This window comes from Siphateles boraxobius, unplaced genomic scaffold (assembly GCF_051911475.1).
Source record: "Siphateles boraxobius isolate OS27281-9 unplaced genomic scaffold, OSU_SipBor_1 41, whole genome shotgun sequence".
Taxonomy (NCBI): domain Eukaryota; kingdom Metazoa; phylum Chordata; class Actinopteri; order Cypriniformes; family Leuciscidae; genus Siphateles; species Siphateles boraxobius.
In genome coordinates, this window is record NW_027509042.1 from 33,997,470 (window position 1) to 34,017,955 (window position 20,486).

At 47.4% G+C, this 20,486-nt stretch overlaps 1 protein-coding gene across 2 annotated transcripts in view; it reads left to right on the forward strand.

Moving 5' to 3' along the window:
• LOC143706826 (poly(rC)-binding protein 3) overlaps positions 1-20,486 on the forward strand; it is a 55,100-nt gene that overhangs the window by 23,693 nt on the left and 10,921 nt on the right. Inside the window, exons 8-10 of one of the 2 annotated variants that reach the window (XM_077199166.1) lie at positions 1,459-1,605; positions 2,100-2,141; positions 2,404-2,482. In XM_077199166.1, coding sequence (XP_077055281.1) covers positions 1,459-1,605; positions 2,100-2,141; positions 2,404-2,482 — 268 coding nt within the window. The remainder of the gene's footprint in view (positions 1-1,458; positions 1,606-2,099; positions 2,142-2,403; positions 2,483-20,486) is intronic. The other variant, XM_077199167.1, reaches the window with a different exon arrangement.

The following is a 20,486-nucleotide window of genomic DNA, read 5'->3' on the forward strand; positions in this document are numbered from 1 at the left end:
AGTTTGGAACCATAGCTCGTTATCTGTGATGTATTGCCCAAATGCCAAAATATTGATAGTAAGGGGTAGTAAAATTCAATCAAAGTCACGTGTCAGTCATTTTTGACGTGCTTTCTCATATAAATGTCTATAACCGAAGCGAATTGTGATTATTTCACCAAATGTGGCACACACATGTATGGGCTCACTCCGAGGACACAGGAAAAAAATTGTGAGATTTTGCCTCTTGGTGGCGCTATAATAGAACAAAACATGAAATTTCCATTGACTTCAATACAGTTTTGTGATGAAAAATGCTATACTTAACAAATGCATTGGTGTAACATTATAAAACTCAGAATTTGCAACCAGCACAATCTCCTGAAGGTACTCAAAAGATTTTGAGACAGCGCCACCTTTTGGTCAAAAGTATAATTAAATATACAAAAATGCTAATAACTTTTGAATGAATTTGCCTATTGTAATGACTCTGGTCTTAATTGATTCCTTGGGTTATGCTGAAAACAAAGATAACAATTTTGCCAAAGTCAGCCAAACTTCCTGTCCGCCATCTTGATTTTCATTAAATACCTACTTTTTCGAACTCCTCCTAGACCGTTTGTCCGATTTTCACCAAAATCGAATCTTCTCCAGATCGTGCAGACTAAAAGTTATGGATTTCGTGTTGATAGACGAAACCGTTTTCATATACCGCAGCATCAAAGTTGAGGCATGCTGCCAAAATGACTATTCAGACTTTATCTCTGCAATGCCTTGACATTTTGAAACCAAACTTTGTATGTGCCATTGTCACCTCACTCTGACCACATCACATCGATTTCGTAACTGCGCCACCTATTTGTTGAAAGTGATAAACCATTAAATCATCTTATAAGTTACTTTATAATATGATTTTTCAGCCATTTTCCCAAAATTCTCTTAAAATGTCTTTAATTGCTCCTTGCTGCAGTTGGTCTGCCACTCCCAACCATGATGGCATCTGTTGCCGCTTCTTGCGCTTGGCCCCGGTAATGGCTGCTTGCAGCTATATTTATTGTTGTTATTATTATTATTAGTAGTAGTAGTAGTAGTAGTAAAAGTAGTTTTAACTCTAAAAAAAATTAAAGACATTTTACTGTTGTAAATTACAAAATAAAATAAATAATATTGGATAGTTATAATAATTAAATGTGTTGCATGTTTCATGCTTAGCATCAGACTGTACAGTTATTCAATTAAATTGTAGCCTTTGATTTGATAAATCGCACCAAGCTATATCGTGCAGCCCCATTTATTTATTTTAATTTTACAATTGATATAATTAATTATTAGCATTTCATAAACTCACAAACCCTCTGCAGTTCCCTCATGAACCCCCAGTTTGGGAAACCCTGATCTATTACATTTCTATTAAAGTCTACCCTTACTTTTCTTTTTTCTCAATTTCCATCTTTATTTGACCCCCACGATCCTTGCCAGTCCCCACCCAAAGGTGCTACAATTCCATACAGGCCGAAGCCTGCCACTGCACCAGTCATTTTCTCTGGGGGCCAGGTAAGAGCAGACACACTGACAGCTCCAGCCACAGCCAACCTCAGCTTGTTACTGCAGCACCAGCCTCTGCCTGTAAGTATGGTCAGAATATACACTACGACTACAGACAATTCCAAATTGTAAATAATTCCAAGTTGTAAACAAGTATTTATATTCCTATGGGGCAACAAAATGTAACCTGGCAATTGGATTGAATTAAACACTTGAAGAAATTCTGACAAAATACAGATACATTTTAATGCAATTTGTACACAGAAAGACAAAATCCATGTAGTTGGATCTAATCCACAGATGAAATGTAATGTAAGCACTTTTTTGAGCACAAAATCCTAAATCTTCCTTGCATTTCATGTACATAAGTCAAGCCAAGTTATTTATTTATAGTGCTTTATACAATACAGATTGTTTCAAAGCAGCTCCATTCAGTCCATGAAATGAATTGCCTATGCATGTGTTCCACTCATAATATTTCATTATCATTGAATATAACAAATAAAATAAAAAGTGTATGTACATGTACGTCTCTATGTGCATTGAATTCTCTTTCCTTTCCATTTCCATCTAAGACCTACACCATTCAGGGACAATACGCCATTCCACACCCAGACGTGAGTAAAATGTACCTTCTAATCCTTCATCCCTCTTTAGCATAACATTCTTGTTACCTTTGCTTTTTCTTTTTCATGACCTGCTTTATTAAAATTCATGCAATTGATAGATCTACATTTATGTGTTTTCAATAGAAGGCAGTCATATGTGAGATTTCTCACAGCTTCCCGTTGTTAGTGTTGATAGATGAGTTTGTAAAGGTCCAAGCAGGACTCAATAATAACTTCATAGGTGTACTACTGACCCTCCTCCCTCCCCCAGCAGTTGACAAAGCTCCATCAGCTGGCTATGCAGCAAACCCCCTTTACCTCCCTCGGACAGACCACCCCCGCTTTCCCTGGTACGTACCCAACCCTCCCGCTACACACCCTTCATATACCTGTAGGTCTTTCATTCACTTTCTTGTCTTTCGCTCTTCTCCCCCTTGATGGGTAACTTGACAAGCCCTCATATACTTTTCATTGCATTTAAGATTTAAATTTACTTAAAGGTACACTGTAACTTATTTTGTTAAAAATTATTTCATAATTGTAATATTTAAATAATGGGTAAATACATCATCAAAATCGTCCAAAACATGTTTTTGTCTTACCCTGATTCACTATGGTAAGCCTATTATATGTGTTTATACTTTAGACCTGTCAGGATGCACTTGCCCGTGCATTTCTCGTCACATCCCTAATAAAAGAAAAATTTCTCCAGGTACTTTAACTCAAAGACTTTGTATAAACAAAGATGGTGCACTCATTTTACTTTTGAAAGGAAGAAAGTGCAACACGCAATATTGAGGAATAAGTCCCGCTTTCTAAATAAAAGAGCCAATAGCCGATCTGTAAAGTCATTGCATCACTGCAGCTGCCAGCTCCAATTGCTATAGAATCATGCGTCCCAATTTGCCTACTTATACTAGGGTGAATTCAAGTTGATTGGTTGATTGGTTGACAGGTTGACCCAATCAACCTGAATTCACCCCTACGCCCTAAAAGTATGTAGTTTTTGTAAAGAAAAAGTACATACTTTTGAGTGTGTAGCATAGACAAGCTTTGGGACATACTGCTTCGTCATAATTGTGTGTTTAACGTATTACCTCTGTCGCTTAGTTACGTGCATCCTGTCACTGTGTAAACTGCCCTATCAATCATCTTGACAGAGTTAAAGTCCTCCACATTCAATATAATTTAATCTCCTATCATTTTTCGAGAGAAATGTAGTAACACGTTGATCTGCCAATCATGAATCTTTCATGTCGAGAACTCTCGTCATGTGTTTGATATTTGCATAATGATGCATTTAAAAGTTAATGGCCAAACGTATCTTTACAGAAGTTCACAATGCTGTTGCAGATGAAATATAATGTGAATAACATAAATATATTTTCATCAAGTTAGATACTGATTATTAATCACTCATACCCCTTTTTGTAAACCTCAACTTAACACTGGGACTCGCACAATCACCATGTTTGTAGTTTTTTAACACTTTTTTTGTGTTCTTAGTTCTAATCAAATACTCATCCAACGTGCAATGGGTAATATTAGCCATTGGAGTGTGCATGGATCTGCATTTCGAGTTCTAACTGGAAAAAGTAGACCATCCAGGTATCTTTGGAATACTCATTTCAAAATACTACAATTTAAGACACACATGTTCTAATTTCGAATACTATTTAGGAAGGATAGTTTGGCAATTAGAATACAGAATCAGTGTTCTGAGACGCGCACTTAAGACTGCACACACGCATTGGCTGGTCTAGCCAAAAAAATAAGCTTATGCTGTCTGAGCATAAGAAACAACCCTTATGAGCCAGTTGTTGTCAGATTTCATTGGTGATTTCAAATATGTAATTTAATCGAAAGCTTGGTGAACAGCTTTGGAGAATTAGACTTTTCCCCTTTCAAAGAGATGTACTTGCATGACTGAAATAGCTGCCCGAGAGCCATTTCAAAGACGGCCGCCGAGTGAAATGAACAAAGCCTGCTGGCAAAGCGTCAGAGCTCGTAATAAAATGAGAATCAACATTTGCTTGGCTTTTCGGAGATGGCGAGAAATTGAGGGATTTGAAATGTGTAAAAGCGACATTGAGATGGCATTTTATTGCTCAACAGGTGAGTAGGGGTGTGCGATATATATATCGTCTGTGATAATATTGTAATTGTTGTTTTAACAATGTGCTATTTAACATTATCGAGTATAGCCTATCCCTCACACACACCCAGAGAGTGCATGCATACTCTACTGTACGTGATGTAGTCTTGTAGATTAGACTAGTGCGGGTGCGCATTTAGAGTGCCCGCTTTCACTGCGATCATTTATTAATAAATATCACAAGAGTGCAGTTATTCTCCAAATATTAGCATGATAACAAATGTGATATTGATTTTATACAACTTTAATAAACAAGAAATTAATATTAAGTGACTTACATTTTAGACACTATATTGCCTGTTTTTGCTCTATTTCGCCAACAAAAAAAGTTCAAAACAAAGCCACACACGGCGGTGTTTCCTTACTGTGTGAATCCGCTTTTTGAATGAATCAGTTGACTAGGATAGATAGTCAAATGCTTCTTTCCTTGAATGAATCAGCCGTTTGAATCATAGACAGTAAAAGAAATGGACACAGGGACCCCATTGATTTCAACAGAGAAGACTGAAGCCCGATTATTGCACTTCCTGTCTGATGGCTGAGCGACTGCACAGGCTCAAACTGAGCGTGACGACAGTCTGACAGTTGCACATCATCTAGTAGCGGTGGCAAAACAATTCTGAATCACCTAATTCCTCAAAAACGTTGTTAAATATTTTGTCCCGTTGTTTTTATGGACTCTCTATCTATGGGCTTCTCCCTTGACTTTATGCCTCTATGTCCCCCCGATTGCCTCATAGACAGTAAAAGATTGCCTGCGACCTTCTCCTCCTGTCTATACGGTAATGTCTCTATTGTGCGACATAAAGTTGCGTGGTTATGACGCAATCGTTAGCCTGTTTTTAACAAAAACGGCTTCTACGGGGCCATAACGTAAGATAGAAAGTAATGGAGCCTTTATACATTGTCGTGTTTATTTAGAAATAAATAATGGACAAATGAAGTCTTTGGACGTCTCAGATGTAAAGTTATTCGCTGTCAAAGTGACGCCAAAATGAATGGGAGTCAATGGAATGCTAACATCAGGTGAAGTTCTGCAACAATGGCGGCTCCCGCGAGGCTTCAACTTCCGGCTGATGGATTACCCCCTTGATTTGAATGAATCGGTTGAATCTCAATGATTCGCTCATTAACAGTGACTTGCTGCCACCTACTGGCAGTTTCAATTTCACATTTAAACCATCTTTTCTTGTTTTAAATAATTTTAAATATCAATATTAACTATTGCAAAAATTAATATTGTTGATACTGATATCATTTGATTGGTAACAGACCTATTGTGTCTTATTTTTATAAATGAATTTGATTAAATTTATGAAATTGACACAAAAGATTATGCATGCATATAATTAGGTTTAAAAATGGCTTTATAAAGGCAAAAATGCCCATATTAGGTAAAAATCAATTGAAACATATTGGAAACAATAATTTCTGTCACTGCTGTGAACTGACCACCACACAGAGTATGAAGAATATAATTGTAACAATGTTCAGGGAAGAAGGAGGCGGGAACCGGCGAACAATCAAAATCTACTTTATTTAAAATAAAACAAACAAACCAAAATACCGCCAGCAGCCCCTCGCGGACGACTGCTGGCTACCGAAAATAAACATAACTGCCAGCAGCCCCTCGCGGACGACTGCTGGCTAAAATAAAACACAAAAACAAAACACAACTAAAACACAGGCCTGTTCCTCTCTCGATCATCAACGTCGTCGCTCCCCCCTTTATGCTTCCGCTCCTCCGTGAGAGATGCGAGACCGGTGTGCTTCACAGGTGCTGCTCATTAGCAATCGCACCACCGGCCTCGCGCCGTTCTCTCACGTCCCTCGGCCGTCCTGTTCGCCACAATCATAAACTTTAGAAGTCGGCTGTCTGCGACAGTCCTAAACCTGCCAAAATACCAACACAATAAACACACTCAGCAAAATATTGTCTTATAATCGTTATCGAGAAAATCCCTGAAAATATCGAGATATAATTTTTTGTCAATATCGCACACACCTACAGGTGAGTAAGGTATTTTATTGAACAGATATGCAGCTCTCTAACAAAGTTCATTGTAAAACAATGGCTACATCCAAAATCGCATACTTCCCTACTATATAGTAGGCCAACAACAGTATGTGAAAAAAAGAAGTATGGCCAAATTCACAGTACTAATAAAAGAGTAAGCAAAAAGTACCCGGATAACCTACTTCTTCCGGCGAGATTCTGAAGTCTGCATAAGATGGATACTTTACAATCCCATGAGGCCACAGGAGAGGATTTATGAATGGCTGTGAAACGAAACTACTGACGCTGGTGGGTCACATTTGGCGAATGTATTATATCCAGATTTTATTCTAACTACACACATTCATACTATATAAAACATACTTTTTTAGCAGTCGTGAAGTAATTACTGATTCAAATTAAGTACCTACTCAAGAGAGTATGCTATGACGCAGCCATTATCAATTGTGAAGTGTTGCATTCATCCGCACAGTCACGCAGAGCCGAAGCACAAGCAAAACAATGTTCTCACGCAAAATGTATGTGGTTTTCATTATTTATCAATTAGAGGGCCAAAAGTTACATAGTGAACCTTTAAGAAAACTGTGAACAGGCATTTCTGCATCCTATAGAGTGGCACTTCTCTTCTCCCTAGAGCAAACATCCGTTGGATGAATAGGCAAGCTCAGTCACGTTATACATAACAGATCACAGAGAGATTACACTGAAAAGAAAAGTCTGTGTGAAATTCAGTTACAAAAAAGGCAGATATGGTTGGCAGAACGAACATTATAGGTTTAACAGATTGAACTTAAATTTGCAGTTAAAAAATCATTAATTTATATAATATTAATATACTAACTATTATTAAGTAGTAATATCTGTTCTGTTCCTTTATAATACACTGACAACCACCAAAAAGCACAGGTGGTAATGAGAAGGCCATGTAGAGTCAAAACTCATCACAAGTAGCTGAGGGTAAATACTAAATAGAAGTTCCCTTTCAGTCGATAACGTCAGACGTAGTCGACGGTCGACTGAAATGGGATCACGCCAGGGAGCCTATTGTCTTTGAGTATTATTGAACGAGCCAATACACATTGGCGTGCGAGATCTGCATCTCACACTCCGCCCCGCAGTGCGGGTATAAATACGGAAGTAGATGCACGCACCATTTGCCTTTCGCTTCGGAGCCGAGCTTCATGTCTGGATCTGAAGAGTGTTGTTGTACAACAAGCGAGTGTGTCGGCGCTTCTTTGGGAAGTCTCTCCTGGTGTCGGTATTTGCAGCGCGAGTGCAGCGGTGATCGCGAGCTTCAAGCTCTCAACTGCTGTTCTCACAGCAACCAAGTTTCTGTTTGTGTTTGTTTGTCTGACGGTCGGTTGAGGGCGAGAAAGTGTGTGCTTCACTGACACAGGGTGCACCATTCCTGTGTTAGTGTTGCCGCGGTCAATCCCCTGTGTGCTCCGGCACTGGTGAGAGTTTTTCACTTCCTAAAAGCGCAACACGGGTGCGTTTGCGTCTTTTTCAAGATGTCATTCCGCCCGTGCGTTTCTGGGTGCGGTCGTTCCCTGCCTATCTCTGATGGTCACAATTGTTGTATCACGTGTTTGGGCTTACAGCACGCTGAGACAGCTTTTGTAGACAGCTCATGTTTTCACTGTGGGAACATGACTGTCACAGTGTTGAGGGCAAGACTCGCCTTCGTTCGCGGAGAGCAAGTCCCCATTACCATACCCCACCCTGCACGGGTGCTGTGTGGGATGGGTGACCGGAGGGTAGTGTTGGATGTCCCGCCCGGTAACCATTCCCTGTGGGCTCCTCACCCCTCCCTTCCACTGCTGCCATTGGAGCCTCCGGTGTTGTCCGCTGGTCCATCTGTAATGGGTCGGCCAGCGGTTTCACTCGGGGCTCCCCTGGAGGACAGGACGTCGATTGCAGCATCGGAGGGTGAGCTGACTTCTGGAGATGACGACTCGGCTGCGTTGTCTCCCTCTGGGAGTTCAATGTTCCCCGAGCCGGATCCAGAATTGTCAGCTATGCTGAAAGGGGCCGCCGAGGCTGTCGGGCTCGAGTGGAACCCTCCACCATGTCCTGTTCAGTCTCGGTTGGATGATTGTTATTTTGGGGGCGGGCCGTGCTGGTTCTCAGCCCGCCGCCCCAGTGCTCTTCTTTCCCGAAGTGCATGAAGAGCTTACTTGGTCGTGGACGGTACCTTTTACTGCTGAAAACGACTTAAGTAGTTCTTCCTCCCTCACTACCCTTGTCGGAGGAGCGGTAAAGGGTTATGAGGCTATCCCTCCAGTGGAGCGGTCTGTTGCGACTCACTTATGTCCAACGGCCGCTGCATCCTGGATGGGGGATCCTTGTTTCCCCTTCCGGGCCTGTGAGTTCGCGTCAGGATTGGCGGTCAGAGCTTACAGAGCTTGCGGGCAAGCCGCTTCCTCTTTGCATGCCTTGGCGTTGTTGCAGGTCTACCAGGCCAAGACACTCAGGGACATGCACGAGGGTAGTTTAGACCGGGCGTTCATGAGTGAGCTCCCCACTGCCGTTGAGCTCGCCCTCCAGGGTACGAGTGTCGCGGCATGTGCGGTCGGTCTAGCAATGTCCACCTTGGTGGTCCAGGAACGCCATCGTTGGCTCAGCCTGGTTGAGATGGCGGATGCGGACAAGGTTCGGTTCCTGGACTCCCCAATTTCCCAGGTTGGGTTGTTCGGCGACGTGGCGGAGAGCTGCGCCCAACAGTTCTGTGCCACCCAGGTTCGGACGGAGGCTCCCCGACACACCCTATCCCGGCGGCCCGCTGTTGCCTCCACCCTGCCGCCGGTGATAGTCCCTCCACCCGTTCGTCGCCGAGGGTGTCCCCCTGCCGCTGCCTCCGGTTCCGCGGGATCTCCGCAACAGCCTTCACCCAGGCCCCAGCGTAGAACCAGCAGCAGGCAGGCCGCCCGGTCTGTCTCAGTCACTGCCCAGCCAGGGGGCGAGTGTCAGAAGCATTCCTGAGACAGGCCACCCAGGGATGGGGGGACCAGCTCTTCAGATGGTCACCGTTCCACCATTGGCTCTCCGGAGTCCAGTGGTACCCAAATTGTCGAAAGAGCGAATTTGTCCGTCCCTGGGTCCCAAGAGGGTGAGGCTGGCGGTTTGCGACCCTGTGGAACAGCCTTGCTCCCCCCAGCCCTCTGGTCCCCCTGGTCCAGTTGTCGAGGCCTGGGAAGTGCTCTCCAACCCGTCCAGCTGGCTCCTCCGTACCATCAGGCTCGGCTACACGATTCAGTTCCGCCGGAGTCCGCCCAGGTACAGTGTCATTCGCCACACTTCGGTGTCGAGCAAATCTGCTCCTGTCATGCGCGCGGAGATCGCTGTCCTGCTGGCGAAGGACGCGATAGAGCCGGTGTCTGTTGCCGATATGAAGACCGGCTTTTACAGCCCGCACTTCCTTATACCCAAGAAAGTTGGTGGGTTACGACCAATCTTGGACCTGCGAGTCCTGAACCGGGCCCTCCACAAGCTCCCGTTCAGAATGCTAACGCAGAAACGCATCTTCGAATGTGTCCGTCCCCAAGATTGGTTTGCAGCGATAGACCTGAAGGATGCGTACTTTCATGTCTCCATCCTGCCGCGACACAGGCCATTCCTGCGTTTCGCGTTCGAGGGTCAGGCGTATCAGTACAAAGTCTTACCCTTCGGGCTGGCCCTGTCACCCCGTGTCTTTACGAAGGTCGCGGAGGCAGCCCTCGCTCCCATGAGAGAGCGTGGCATTCGCATTCTCAACTATCTCGACGACTGGCTGATACTAGCGCAGTCTCGGGAGCAGTTATGCGAACACAGGGATTTGCTGCTCCAGCACATCAGCCAGTTGGGTCTTCAGGTCAACTGGGAGAAGAGCAAACTCGCCCCCGTGCAGAGGATCTCTTTTCTCGGTTTGGAGCTGGACTCGGTCCAACACACGGCGCGCCTCACAGAGAATCGCGCCCGGTCGGTGCTGAACTGCCTGAATCTTATCAAGAGCAGTACAGTGGTTTTTCTGAAACAATTTCAGAGGCTCCTGGGGCATATGGCAGCCGCAGCCGCAGTTACGCCGCTCGGGCTGCTTCATATGAGACCACTCCATGCTGTGGTTTCCACAGACGCCTCCAACACCGGCTGGGGGGCCACGTACAACGGGCATGCAGTAGGTCCCCACCTGCATTGGCACATCAACTGCCTCGAGTTGTTAGCAGTGCTCCTTGCTTTGAGACGCCTCAAGACGACGCTGCTCGGCAAGCATGTACTGGCCGTATGGACAACCGGGCTACCGTTGCTTACATCAACCGCCAAGGTGGTCTACGTTCCCGTCGCATGTCACAACTCGCCCGCCACCTCCTCCTATGGAGTCAGAAGCATCTGAGGTCGCTTCGTGCCGTTCACATCCCTGGCCTGCTCAATCGTGCCGCCGACGAGCTCTCACGACAGATTGTGGCCTCCGGGGAATGGCGACTCCATCCCCAGGCGGTCCAGCTGATATGGGACCACTTCGGGGCCGCACAGATAGATCTGTTTGCCTCTCCGGACTCGTCCAATTGCCAATTGTTTTATTCCCGCACCAAGGGGACCCTCGGCACGGATGCACTGGCTCACAGCTGGCCCCGGGGCCTCCGCAAGTATGCGTTTCCCCCAGTGAGCCTGATGGCACAACTACTGTGCAAAATCAGGGAGGAAGAGGAGCAGGTTTTGCTAGTTGCCCCTTATTGGCCCAACCGAACCTGGTTCCCCAAACTTTTTCTCCTCTCAACAGCTCCTCCCTGGTCCATTCCTCTGAGAGAGGACCTACTCTCTCAGGGACGGGGCACCATATGGCACCCGCGTCCAGACTGTTGGAGACTCCATGTGTGGTCCCTGGACGGGACGCAGAGTTTCTAGGTAATCTACCACAGGCAGTCGTAGATACCATCACCTCAGCGAGAGCTCCCTCTACGAGGCTTGCTTACTCCCTGAAGTGGAACCTGTTCGTTGAGTGGTGTGCTTCTCACAGAGAAGACCCCCGAAGGTGTTCGATCATTTCCGTGCTTTCTTTCCTGCAAGAGGCTTTGGAGCGTCGGCTGTCCCCCTCCACCCTCAAAGTGTATGTTGCCGCTATTGCCGCACATCACGATGCAGTAGACGGGAAATCCCTGGGGAAGCATGATCTGATCGTCAGGTTCCTGAGTGGAGCGAGGAGATTGAATCCGCCTCGCCCCCCCTCTAAACCCTCTTGGGACTTATCTCTGGTGCTAACCGCACTGCAGAAACCGCCCTTCGAGCCTTTGCAGGTAGCAGAGTTAAAAATTCTGTCCCAAAAGACAGTTCTCCTGCTTGCTTTGGCCTCCATCAAGAGGGTAAGGGACCTGCATGCATTTTCGGTCAGCGAATCGTGCCTGGAATTCGGGCCGGCTAACTCTCTCGTTGTCCTGAGCCCCTGGCCTGGATATGTGCCCCAGGTTCCTACCACCCCCTTTCGGGACCAGGTGGTGAACCTGCAAGCGCTGCCCCCGGAGGAGGCAGATCCAGCCCTGGCTTTTCTCTGCCCCTTTCGTGCTCTGCGCTTATACGTGGACAGAATGCAAAGCTTTAGGACCTCAGAGCAGCTCTTCGTCTGTTACGGAGATCAGCGGAAGGGAAAGGCTGTCTCCAAGCAGAGGTTGGCCCACTGGATAGTGGATGCCATCATCTTGGCGTATGAGTCCCAACGTGAACCCTGTCCCCCCGGACTGCGAGCTCACTCCACAAGGAGTGTTGCCGCTTCTTGGGCGTTGGCGCAGGGTGCCTCGCTGACAGATGTCTGTAGAGCTGCGGGCTGGGCAACACCTAATACGTTTGCTAGATTCTATAGCCTACGTGTCGAACCGGTTGCTTCCCGTGTGCTCTCTTCTCATAGAAGCCAGTAACACCGTGAGCCTCGGTTCAGTGTCGGCTTGCTGCGCCATTCCCCTCCTACAGACCGGATACGTGCGCCATTTTGCTCCAGTTGAATTCCCTTATCCGGAACCTGTTGAGCTCCTCCGCACCCCTCCAACGTCGGATGTGGCGGAACGTCCGGTGTTACGCCTACCACTCGTATGCAGTGTGGAACCCGTGTTAGGCTGGGTCCATATGTTGTGGTCCCTATGGCGACCCCATATGTGTATTCTTCTACGATACGGCTCCCCAAGGTGAGCCCGTGTCTTTCCCTTAGCAGAGTCCTGCCGTCACTGTAAATCGGTGTTGTCTCCCCCCTCTCTAGGCTGGAGCCACCCCAGTGATATTCCATATGTTATACTGCCCGGTCTTCCGCCCAGTTCATATACGTATTCCCCCCCCCCCTTTTTTCGGGTTGGTTGGGCTTCCGCAGCGTCCCTTCCTTTCGATGTTGGGCACGCTTTCCCAGTGTCACCAAGTCTAACTGAGTGGGTCTTGTGGAACAGCAGCGACTTCCTGGCCTAAGCCCTGTCCTTTTCCGCTAAAACTTCGGGAGGATCAGAAGGCTTTTGTCTAGGCACTGAAAGGTGGCAGCGTTAGTGGCGTGTTCAAAGGGTGATCCCATTTCAGTCGACCGTCGACTACGTCTGACGTTATCGACTGAAAGGGAACGTCCTGGTTGCGTATGCAACCCACCGTTCCCTGAAGGAGGGAACGGAGGACGTAGTCCCCTTGCCACTACCGCTGGACCACCGCTGACTCCAAGTTACGCTCGGCTCCTCAGCGAAAAGCAAATGGTACGTGCATCTACTTCCGTATTTATACCCGCGCTGCGGGGCGGAGTGTGAGATGCAGATCTCACACGCCAATGTGTATTGGCTCGTTCAATAATATTCGAAAACAATAGGCTTCCTGGCGTTATCCCATTTCAGTCGACCGTCGACTACGTCCTCCGTTCCCTCCTTTGCATACGCAACCAGGACGGTACACAGTGTCATGCACACAAATACAAAACAACATCATGGTAACACACATAACACTAAAATAATGCACTAAATTTTCATTTAACAACATAAAGTAAAACATTAAACCCTAATGTACATAACTGATAAGAAAAAACTATGAAAAAACTATGAAAAAACTAAGAAAAAAATATTTCAATGAAAAACCATCATGTGAAGTGTAACTAAGGAAAACTTCATGAAATTCAATTTATGGTTTTTCACTTTTAATTATAAGATGACTTGATTTTTTCCACTACCAAAACTCACGTTACATACCACCGTATAGTAAGGGAACTTACTGTTAACCAATTAACAGGTTTTAATAAGTGTGTACAGTTTTAACATGGATAATGTTGCATGAAATGTTCCCTTACGAGAGTATCTCCTGTACTGCGTAATATCTTACGTTATGGGGAAAACCTCTTTTCCACGAGATATTGAAGCCAAAAATTATCCTTAATTTTGAATTAATGTAAAACGCTGTGCAGCAGCATGCAGACATAGGCAAGACGGTTTGCGCGCCTATTGGCTGCCCTGCGGCAACAGCAGCAGCCTATCGAGAGAGGCTCTGCTTGACATATCCAATGGGGGCATTTCGCGCCCATTTCGTCACGTCCCGCCAGAAAGGGCGTGGTCTCGCCCTATAAACATAGCTAGATTAGGCTGGTACAACTGATTTTCATCTCTTCAGCGAAGCATCACCGCATCACTGGATCCGGAATGAGAAGCCACGCCGTCTGAGAAAAGCACACATCGGGACGAGCCTTGAGTCTGAAGTCGCTGGCATTACCACCTTTAGCCGCCGTACCTGCTACGCTTTCCGGCGTTATATCCTTTCCCGCAAGTGTGTGTGTGTGTGTTCGCCGCTGCGACACATATTTTTTCACTGTCTCTCTCCCTCTCCTAAAAGAGCTGCGTTTTTTCCAAGATGAATAGATCCTGCGGCTCGTGCCAAGCCACACTCAGTGAAGAGGATCGCCATGTCATCTGCGTTTCCTGCCTGGGTGAGGATCATGCGGCTCTCGCTCTCGTCGACGGTGGATGCCCTCACTGTGAGCTACTGCCGATGGTGACTCTGAGGACTCGCCTGGCATCATTCTCAGAGCCTGCACTTCAGCCCGCTGTAGCGCCGCGCCGTAAAAGCGTCGTGCCCAACGCGGCCCCGAGCCTTCTCCTGCCCGCCAAAGCTCGCCGGTTCGCCCACCAGCTTCGCCGGCATCGCTCGAGTCCCTCACCGACGGACAGCGGCCGACGTCTGCCGCCGCTTCCGCCATTGAGGTCGACGAAACAGCCCCGAGCCTTCTCCAGCCCGTGATAGCTCGCCGGTTCGCCCGCCAGCTTCACCAGCTTCACTCGAGTCGCTCGCTGACGGACAACGGCCGCCGCGTGCCGCCGCTTCCGCCGTTAATGATGACGAGATAGCTGCATCTGTAGAGAAGGCCAGCTGCTCTATCCTGGCGTCGGACAGTAAGGACTGGGCGAGCTCTGTGGACCTCCCCCCCTCTGCCCGCGAGTCGTCAGGGAAACGGGCCAGAATCAAAACCGCTGCGCGGCTAGCTTTCTTTACGTTACAAGAAAGCTACCCCGCCCCCCGTGGACATGCGTCAACGGCGAAATGAGGAAAGAGTGTGTTTTGGTCCCGCCGAGGCCGGACCAATCTCCATTTCTCAAACATTTCTCAGCTCCTCTTAGTTTGAGTGGCTGAAAATTTCAATATTGCAGCAATAAGCCTGTTGTATAAAATGCACGCCTGCAAACAAATGCCAACCACACAAACTGTGATGACGCTCTCTTATGTGCTCGAGCTATTTTAAGCTTTTGTCGTTTCCCCCTGTGGCTCAGTGGCGAAACCCAAAGCCTTCGCACGGGAGACCCGTGTTTGATCCCAGGTCTCGCAGCAGATAAAATTTAGTCTCGCCGCGGCCAGACTTGCACCGAAACTTTTCGCTCGTTCAGTTCCAAGAAAATGCGACTGTTCCAGTGTATTTTGCAGTAAACAAGCCGGTACCATGGCCCGCTTGCCTGCACAAAAATGCAGTTTCCACGGCGACCCAGAAAAATCATATAAGCAGTGTATTTTCTGGTATTCCGGTCACAGCCGATGGTGTTATGAGCACGGGCGTAATTTCCTATGGGGACAGGGGGGACATGTCCCCCCCACTTTTCAGAATCCCGTTTGTGTCCCCCCCCCCACTTTCAAGTTCGCTTGTTATGATTTTTTTAACCGCACGCCGTCATCGCCACGGAGGAGCAGGAGATAGCCTGTGCCGATGCGCGCGTTCGCGTCCAGGTACGTCGCGTCCACACCATAGTCCACACTCTAAAAATAGCTCACTGAAAGTTGTAATAAACAGGTATCGCGCTTATTCAAGCGTGAAAGAGAACTGGATTCTGGCGCGCTGTCTGTGCGTTGTGTGCGTGTGCGTGTGCGTCAGGACATACACAGACAGCGCGCCAGAATCCAGTTCTCTTTCGCGCTTGAATAATAACACACACACATTTAGGCCAAAATGTCAGTTTTGTCAATTGTATCCTCACCAGAACAGTCTTAAACGAGTTAAATAAAATCTTAAATGAACGTCAAGAGTAAATGAGAAAATTAAATGCGTAAGATCCTGTCAGCAGCGACAGATCTTAAATCTGTCAGTTAACCTAAGAACAAATGGGAACAGAGCAAATTACTCACTGCTCTTGACTAAAGAACGTGTGTAGCTTTAATAAGGATTAATCTATATTTAATTTATAATGTATGCAGTGCAGACTATTTGATAACCTTATTCAATTTCTGTATATTTCGTACCTGTTAGACAGGAAGGGCACAGGTAAATATGACATTTATTATGGGTTTATGTGAGGATTGTTTAAAGTTCACTTAAATCAAAAGTTTTTTATATTTTTGAAGCCTAATAAATGTTTCAAATTTGGGGGGGGAAATCCTTTTCATCAAGACATCATTAGCTATATTAATATCAGTGATACTGGCCTTCATTCATAAAAAGATGCTATTAAACAATTATCTAAAATATACTGTCTTTATGTTTTTTTAACATTACAGTGGAAATTGGGTTTCACATAATTTCAATTTTATTTACAAAACATTAATGGTGAACATTTTTGACTTTATAAAATGATTCTATCAAGTCTTGGCAATCGGCCCCTATTAAACAATAAAAAAGTAAGAAATCTTTTTCTTATACATTTTAGTAGCCTACTTTTATTTTTGGCAGAATTTATCATTATAATCAACTTAATTATTTCCTGGATTTTGTATCACCATAGTCCCTAAATGTATGTAAGTGTAGGGAAATGGATTCAAATCGGAAAAAAAAACGTCCCCCATTTTGTGTCCCCCCCACTTCTCAAACCAAAGTTACACCCTTGGTTATGAGTGTAATAAAAATGCCCACAGCCCAGTGTTCATTTCTACACACAAACACAGCCCGCCACAGTGCAGGGCTCGCACAAATGAGATCAACTCATGTCATTGTGCTTTAAATGTAGTGAATGTGCCCACAACCCAGGGCCCACAAACACTACACACTGCATGTGCCACGTTTTCTGTAAAACGAAACCAACACACATACAGTCAGCTAAGACCCACGGTGTTTAAGTCTCGCCACGGCCAGACTCCACCGAAACTTCTCGCTCGTTCAGTTCCAAACAATGTGACTGTTCCAGTGTATTTCGCAGTAAACAAGCCGGCACCACAGCCCGCTTGCCTGCACACAAATGCCATTTTTACGGCGACCCAGATAAATCCCAAAAGAGTGTATTTTCTGGTATTCCGGCCACGGCTGATGGTGTTATGAGTGGTGTAAGAATGCCCACGTCTCAGTGCCCATTCCCACACACAGACACAGCCCGCCACAGTTCAGGGCTAGCACGAATAAAATCGACTCATGTCGATTGTGCAAAAATGTAGTGAATGTGCCCACGACACAGTGCCGACAAACACTACACGATGCGTGTCCCTCGTTTTCTGTAAAAACGAAACCGACACACATTCGGTCAGCACAAGCCGACGGTGTTCTCAGTGGAGTGAATGTGCCCGCTGTCCCGCGCCCACATTCCTTCACAGACACGCTCAACCTCACGGGGTTTGTCCTGCCCGCTCTCTCTCCACAACCTGTCATAGAGAATTCGAGCGCGACCAGGCTGCCCGCCGTGATCGGCGTGCCTCCCGTCTCGCACACTATAAACACAGTGTTTATGTCTCAGCACACTGAAGCCCTGCAGCGGCCGCTATGCCGCGGCCAAAGCCCGGATTTCATTCTACCCCTAGCTATTCACGCAGATGCGTGGGCAAAAATTCCCGGGGTATCAGAATGGGTGTTGAACACTATAAAAAGAGGCTATTCGCTACAGTTCGCTCGACGTCCCTGCCGTTACACGGTGTGAGTCGAAACCACAGTAAACAACGAAGTATCTCATCTACTTCGAGCCGAAATAGCGAAACTGCTGAGCAAAGGGGCCAAGGAACCTTTATCTCAGGCTCAGAGCGAAGGGGGGCTATACAGCAGATATTTTCTGGTACCGAAAAAAGACGGGGGTCTCAGACCCATTCTAAATCTGCGACAGCTGAACAGAGTGCTTATGAAGCGCCAGTTCAGAATGCTGACAACCAGGAAAGACTGGGAAGGGGAGGTTTACAGGGGTCCGCCAGGGAGACTGGTTTATGTCAATAGATCTGAAAAACGCCTATTTCCAAATACAAATAGCGTCACGTCACAGGCGATTCTTGAGATTCGCCTTCGAGGGCCAGGCATATCAATACACAGTCCTACCGTTCGGCCTATCCCTAGCACCCCGTACATTTACGAAGTGCATGGACGCAGCCCTCGCACCCCTGAGACTTCAGGGCATGCGAGTTTTGAACTACTTGGACGATTGGATGATTCTAGATAGATCACATTCAGAGCTCATAGAACACAGAACCACATTACTCGAGCATCTCGAGAATCTGGGTCTCACAGTCAATTGGGCGAAGAGTTCGCTGTTTCCCAGCCAGAAAATCTCTTTTCTGGGAACAGTGCTGGACTCGCTGTCTATGACAGCACGTCTGTCGTCAGAGTGAGAAATGGACATTCAGCGCGCCGCGAAATATTTTCGCCGCGGCTCTATAGTCCCACTCAAAAGGTTTCAGAAAATGCTGGGCCTCATGGCCTCGGCATCTTCAGTACTCCAGCTGGGCCTGCTTCGCATACGCCCACTGCAGTTATAGCTAAAAATTCGAGTTCCACCCCGGGCATGGACCTCTGGTCTGTTTCGCCTCAGGGTCGACATGAAATGCGTTTCGGCTCTGGAACCTTGGAAAATAGCTGACTGGTATCAGTCAGGCGTGAGTCTGGGGACTCCCTTGAGTGTGACGGTGGTGTCCACGGATTCCTCCACCTCGGGATGGGGAGCGCTGCTCGAGGGCAGACCGTTCTTCGGCCAGTGGTCAGAACGGGAAAAGCTCCTACACTTAAACTGTCCAGAAATGCTGGCAGTCGACAACGCGCTATGGCGCTTTTGTCCACAAATAAAAGGCCGCCATCTTAGTCCGGTCGGACAACATGTCAGTGGTGGCATACATAAATCACCAGGGTGGCGTCAGGTCCCAAAACCTTTACAGGCTGACGGAACGCCTCCTGGTCTGGGCTCAGCACAACCTGCTTTCACTGAAAGCAGCGCATGTGCCTGGTCGCCTGAATCTGGGACCAGACCGTCTGTCCAGAAACAATGTCCCAGCAGGGGAATGGTAGCTGCACCTGCAGATTATCCAACTGCTGTGGGAGACATTTGGCAGAGAGCAGGTGGACCTGTTCGTGTCCTAAGAAAGCGCTCACTGTCCGAACTTTTTATCCAAGAGCAGGGATGCGCTGGCCCACGTATGGCCCCGCTGCCCCCTCTATGCTTTTCCCCCCGTCTCGCTCCAGCCTTAAGTGCTGGAACGAATCAGGGAAAACGGATGCCCAGTGCTACTCGTGGCTCCGCTCTGGACAAACCAGAATTGGTTCCCAGTCCAAATGGGGCGGACCAGCACTGCCCCGTGGCCGATACCGGTGAGGAGAGACCTCCTCTCTCAGGCAAAGGGCTCAATTTGGCATCATCGCCCGGAATTATGGTCCCTACATGCATGGACCATCAACGGGTACCCGCTAAGCTCCCAGAGGGAGTGTTAAATACAATCACGCAGGCTAGAGCCCCGTCTACTAGACGGCTCTATTCCTCAGAGTGGTCAGTGTTCTCTGCCTGGTGTCAAGCTCAGGGCTTTTCACCCGCAGACTGCGGGGTTACGGAAGTGCTCTCCTTCCTTCAGGAGCTGCTGGATAAGGGCAGAACCCCATCCAAGCTCGAAGTATACGTGGCGGCCATAGCGGCGTTTGCAAAACCGACGTCTGGCCAGTCACTGGGGAAAAACGACCTGGTTGTGCGATTCCTCAGGGGAGCTCGGAGGCTGAATCCTCCCAGACCCCCCTCAGTCCCTGTGTGGGACCTTTCTACGGTTTTGGAAGCCATGAAAGGTGCCCCATTCGAGCCAATCCATTTGTCAGACATGAAACATCTGTCTCTCAAAACGGTATTCCTTATGGCTCTCGCTTCAGTGAAGCGCGTAGGGGACTTGCAAGCGCTTTCGGTAAGCGCGTCATGCATGGAGTTTGGGCCTAATGGCTCAAAAGTCATACTCAAACCAAGGCACGGGTACGTGCCCACATCCCTCAACACATCGTTCAGGGCCCATGTTATTTCCCTGTGCGCCCTCCAGGTTTGTGGTTAGGAGAAGGATGCAAGTCTCCTCTGCCCTGTCAGGGCACTGAGAGCTTATGTGTACCGCTCGTCGGTCTTCAGACAGACTGAGCAGCTCTTCGTTTTGTTTGGTGGATGCTCCAAGGGACTGGCCGCATCAAAACAGAGCCTATCCAGATGGATTGTCGACGCCATAGCACTGGCTTACACTTCTAAGGGCCTGCAGTGTCCTTTGGGTGTCAGAGCGCACTCCACGAGAGGCGTGGCCTCATCTTGGGCGTGGTATAGTGGGGTTACCGATATCTGTATGACCGCGGGCTGGGCCTCGCCGTCTACATTTATAAGGTTTTACAACCTAGAGGTTCCCGCCTTACAAGCCAAGCTTCTGTCGGTATAGAATTCAGTGCTATCTGCCCCGCTGTGCCGGCCCAGATACTGAGTTCTGCTTGTGCATCGCTCACTGAGCGATAAAACAGCTCCATGGGTGTTGAATAACCCGTACTATTACCCAGTTCAGGCTGAACACGTTCACCCTGTCTGCGTGAAACACTGTT